The following is a 4,837-nucleotide window of genomic DNA, read 5'->3' as shown; positions in this document are numbered from 1 at the left end:
CGTTTGCATATTTCATGGGTACAAATGGTCATTTACTTTACAACATTATTAATTTATTATTATTTTTATTTTTAAAAATTATTTTATGCCACTGACAAAAAAAATTATTAAAAAAATATCCACTTAGCTTAAAGTTATTAAATTTTAAAGATAAAATTTTTTTATTATGTTTGCAAAAAAAAAAAATGAAAATTTGATTTTTAAAATTATTTTTGAGAATATATATTTAATCGTTGAATAATTTTATTTAATTTTAAAATATTTTTAAGATATTTTTGTTGTTAACATCTTTAGAAAATATTTTTGTCATTTGATAATGCAGAAAATTTGAGTGGTTTACCTTGGTATTAAATATTTGATTAACATTTCAATTACAAAAAGAAAGAAAAAGTCCTTTTAGACAAGCTAATTAAATTGGTAAAGTAATTAAGAGCAAGTGGCAATAGCCACTCTTTTAAAATAAAGACAAACAAGAAAGGACTCTGTTTGCTTTATATAACATAATTTGCTATACAGAAGATCGATATATTTATTAAACTTGATTGCAAATTTTTAATCATTTAGATAGATGGTTGGAGTGGCTTTCATAATTAACATAAAGCACGACATGATAAATTGTTTCTAACATCAAGTCTACAACATTCGTAATCTATGCCTCAAATTTGTTTAGACAAAGAAAGATTGAATTGAAAACAAGAAAAATAAAAAAAAAATCCATAGTTAAGCAGATACTACTTGTGACTCCTTTAAGTCAACCAGCATTAAATTCAAGATTACAACATATAGCTATAGTTCAAGAAGTTATTCCATCGGTAGAATCAATTAATCAGTGTGACTAACTATCATAAGAGAAAATAAACACAATGTACATTTCATTATTTTCAACCATAGAATATGTTTTCAGTTCAGTGTTTGCACCTTTACAATGAAATTCATCAACCACCATTCCAAAATATACCATCCTAATTTCAGAACTATAATTGTCTACAAACACTGATAGCAAATTAGACATATCTTGGCCATGATAAAAAAAAAAAAAAAAAGAAAAAACTTTTGGTGTTTCTAGCCAACATTTGAGTCAGGATATGTACATAGATCTATTGGATCATTTTTCTTTCTCTAAAGAAGTTGTGTTATGTCTTGAACCAGTTTATCAGCATAGCTTAAGATTCATTCTTTGTTTAGGATCCGAGTTCCGCTCTTGGAAAGAAGGAGGTCCCTCATCTCTTTGTAACTTCGGAGCTCTTCAAGTGCATCGGCAGTCTTCCGGGGCATGAAGAATCCAGAAGCAGTAGTAACTCCTCCCTCAGGTTCAGGCTTCACAGAATGGGACGAATAGCAACTTGAGTCTTGGCGCAAAGGCGGTGCAGTTCTAAGCATGTGCACAAGAACACCAACAGCAGCGTCTTGTGATTTTTTGCACATTGGGAGTGACGTTGAACCGATCTCTGACACATTCTTTCCATCCTTACTCTGACTATTTACCCAGAAAACCACAAAGGAAAAAATAAATATCAGAATTAGATGAAAAACAGAATATTATATCAAAATTGCAGGCTAAAACAGAATCTCTAAGCATCTATATTATCAACCTTCCCGTTCTCCATCATCTAAGAATTTGAGCATAAGTAATGGATGCTATGTACAGGGCATGTAGCTGGAGACTCGCCTTTGACCTAGTTCTAATATATGAAAAAGCAAAGGCAACCAAGAGATCTAGAAAAGCATCGGGAAATGGAACCAAAGATATTTGATAGTTTTTTTTTTTTTTTTTAAAGGAAAGAAACTTGACCATTATTCTGACCCAACTTAGGAAATACTTCAGAATTCAGAGAGGAACATCCTTTTCCCCCAGTCAACAAATTCAGATATAGAAGCGAAGAAAATAGATATATATCCTGCAACTGATTATGCCTATATCTGATTAAATTAGATGGATTTGTAGTTACAAAACATTGTAGTTCCACTAAAACAAAAACGTATTCATTTCTCTTTGACAGTAAGCTTAACATGTTTATGACTTAGTTGTGGATAACGGAGTCTATCAAGGTACCTGGGTTGGACATCAGGTGTATCAACATCATCAACATCGAAGGGACACGAAAAGTCACCATCCTCCAAGTCATCCTGAAAAGATAATCTACTTGAGCTTCTGGAAAATCCAATCCGTGGTGAGTCACTTGAAGATAACAACCCTGAGAACCGCCCTGAATCATCCTTGTTATCTCTAGCAATCTATGTAGCAATAAAAGACTCATCAAACATTTTCAAAAATACAATTAATTTGAACTTCAACAGCAGGTATGTATGGTCAAGGTTACCTTTTGACCGGCATAATTTGTGACACCAGTATGTAACTCTCCAATCCTTGAAGACTCTAGTTTCCTAAATGACCTGATTCCCGATGGAGATTCTTGTGATGAAGCATAATTCCTTTTGGGGGACATTGGTGGCAAAGAATTTCTACTATGATCTGACAAATTAGGAGAAAGTGTTCTTGAGCTTTTGCCCATCATTGGGTAAGGTATAGTTACAGGGGCAGTTTCAGAACGTACACGTGTTTGAATTGGAACGCCACCATTGAAGAATGTTGGTGATGATGGAGACGGTGAAGGTGAGAACGGGGGAGACAGTTGATACTCGTCATAACTTGTAGACCTGTGTCGACTATGCATTCTGTAGTTGTGAATTCTGATACCGTGGCTATCGGTTGGTGAAGATGGGATATCATATGGCTTGGAAGGAGCACGATACACTGGTGGGGATCCAACATACTGCTGGTTCTGTACCATAGGTGCTGCCTTATGGAAGCCACTAGTCCAACTATGCGGCCGCTCGAGTGGTGCAGAAGATGGAGGTGCTATCCCTCTCAGTGGAAATGAAGTGGCACGAACACCCTTTTCTGAGACAGGGAAAGACCTCAAAGGGTCAGCAAGGGGACTTCCAACATAATCTGTAATTATTTGTGTTGGTAACGATGTCGAACACTCAAGGTTGAAATCAGATAGCTTGGTCCGGTAGGTCACAGATATGCATAGGCGGCCTGGAGTTGCCTCAATGGGAGTGAAACTGTATTCTTCCAGCACTACATCCTCCGCCCGAGAGAATGGATCTCTAAATGAAGAGACCTTGTAAATAATATCAAAATTACATGTATGACTTGACGAACTAAGCTTCCTAAATATCTTATAAGCCGGTAGAAGCCTCATGTGAGAATAAAGAGCACGAAACAATACTATTGACTTCTTGTATGTCTTCTTATAAGAGCCACTAATGTCACCAGTTTGTGGAGCCATTACCCGGGGACGCTCATACTGAACAACCCACCTCTCTATTACTGTTTCAACAGAAGAACCATTCTCTTCATGAACTAGTATAATGTCAATTATCATCTGATCCATCAAATTCCTGTGCCAGAAACTCAGATTATCTAGAGCAGCAGGCCGATCGCCTAATGCTAAGTTAAACCATTTGTCGCTCCTCCTCACACGAGACCCCATAGGCAGGTCCCCACTCCGATCATGTTGGTGCAATGAAGGTACCCTCGAGTCCAAAATGACATGTAAGCTCTTCAAAAGAAACTGATGAACTATTTGTTCCAATTTCCCCAATTCAGGCTGCATATTAGCCTGAAAATCCATCATCCTTTAGGGTATATATATGTATATAAAGAAAGTTCCTAATTAAACTCTCCCTCCACTCAAGACCATGACTTTTGAAAAGATCATAATCCCAGCTCCCTGTCAAATTCACACACATCAATAAAAGATTATAATCACAGACTACAGCATCACCTCAGTGATCATCACGAGTCAATATCCACGAACCAAGCATCGGCATCATAATCAAGGAAAGCCGAAATCATGGACCACTCTGGATGATGCAAAAAAGCAAACAGTACGTGAGCACATTCATCGAACAACCGCAACAACATCAACAAGGAGCAAAATTTTCCAACTACAATGCAGATTTAAACATGGCCATCATCATAAGATAAAAATAAAAAAATTGAAAATAACCCAACTGGTAGTGGGTACCCAGATCATGTGACAATCAATAATAAAGAAAAATAATAGATTCTTCAATAAGAAGTTAAAAACAAAACAAGCATCATCATGATCAACATGGGGATCCACGATCCATAAAAGACAAGTCTTTTTCACATGGGGTAGTAACAGTGAATCTGTAGAAACTAGAAAGAGATAGGAGAGAGAAAGAAAGAGGGTTAAGTTAACTCACATGGGAGAAGAAGCGGAGAAGAAGAATGGGTATGGGAGCATTTGAAGAAGGATGAAGATATGATGAATAGAATTTGGCCAATCCAAAAAAGGAGAGAGAGAGAGAGAGAGAGAGAGAGAGAGAGAGAGAGAGAGAGAGAGAGAGAGAGAGAGAGAGAGAGAGAGAGAGAGAGAAGAACAAGAAACAAAGGTTGCGTAGACAGATACATACACTCTTCTCTCTCTTCAAACTCCAAACTCCAAACTGGTATTTTCCTTTTCCATTTTTCCCCTTTCTTTCTTTCTTCCTTTCATTTGCATTGGATCCAGATTTAATTAATTTAATTATTTTTTATTATATAGCATGCAATTAATTATTATGCAGCAGCCATACAGCGAGAAGGACGTAGTTGTACAGTAGTTTTTTTAGTTTAATTTTAATGTATTTACAATGTAATTGGTATAATCATATTTTTTTTTGTGATTATTTATGCTATCAATATAAAAGATAGTTATTTTTAGTAATATAAATATATAATATTATATAATTAAATATAAATATAAAATTATTTTACATTGATAATTTTTTAAAATTATATTCTTATTATTCTATATGCAAA

The 4,837-nt window shown here is 35.3% G+C and overlaps 1 protein-coding gene across 3 annotated transcripts; it reads right to left on the bottom strand.

Moving 5' to 3' along the window:
* Nucleotides 1-845: 845 nt before the first annotated feature.
* On the bottom strand, nucleotides 846-4,547 carry LOC112764446 (autophagy-related protein 13a). 3 transcript variants are annotated; one of them, XM_025810045.3, is made up of 5 exons: nucleotides 4,240-4,547; nucleotides 3,795-3,957; nucleotides 2,322-3,629; nucleotides 2,054-2,235; nucleotides 846-1,477 (listed from the first exon to the last, which is right to left on the bottom strand). In XM_025810045.3, the coding sequence occupies exons 2-5, from the start codon at nucleotides 3,804-3,806 to the stop codon at nucleotides 1,171-1,173; spliced, it is 1,809 nt and encodes a 602-aa protein (XP_025665830.1). In that variant the 5' UTR covers nucleotides 3,807-3,957; nucleotides 4,240-4,547; the 3' UTR covers nucleotides 846-1,170. The 3 variants fall into 3 exon arrangements, with proteins under 3 accessions (XP_025665830.1, XP_025665829.1, XP_025665828.1); XM_025810044.3 differs by having other exon boundaries at nucleotides 3,795-3,873; XM_025810043.3 differs by lacking the exon at nucleotides 3,795-3,957 and having other exon boundaries at nucleotides 2,322-3,740; nucleotides 4,240-4,545.
* Nucleotides 4,548-4,837: the final 290 nt, after the last annotated feature.

The sequence above is a fragment of the Arachis hypogaea genome, chromosome 17 (assembly GCF_003086295.3).
Source record: "Arachis hypogaea cultivar Tifrunner chromosome 17, arahy.Tifrunner.gnm2.J5K5, whole genome shotgun sequence".
Classification (NCBI taxonomy): domain Eukaryota; kingdom Viridiplantae; phylum Streptophyta; class Magnoliopsida; order Fabales; family Fabaceae; genus Arachis; species Arachis hypogaea.
This window is presented reverse-complemented; position numbering and strand designations above follow the sequence as displayed.

Excerpts from the sequence above, each read along its gene's own strand:
- LOC112764446 (XM_025810043.3), bottom strand. The coding sequence starts at position 3,644 with ATGATGGATTTTCAGGCTAATATGCAGCCTGAATTGGGGAAATTGGAA. Across the intron at positions 2,236-2,321 it reads CAAATTATGCCGGTCAAAAG|ATTGCTAGAGATAACAAGGA; the intron begins GTAACCTTGACC and ends ATTGCTACATAG. Across the intron at positions 1,478-2,053 it reads ACACCTGATGTCCAACCCAG|TCAGAGTAAGGATGGAAAGA; the intron begins GTACCTTGATAG and ends CTGGGTAAATAG.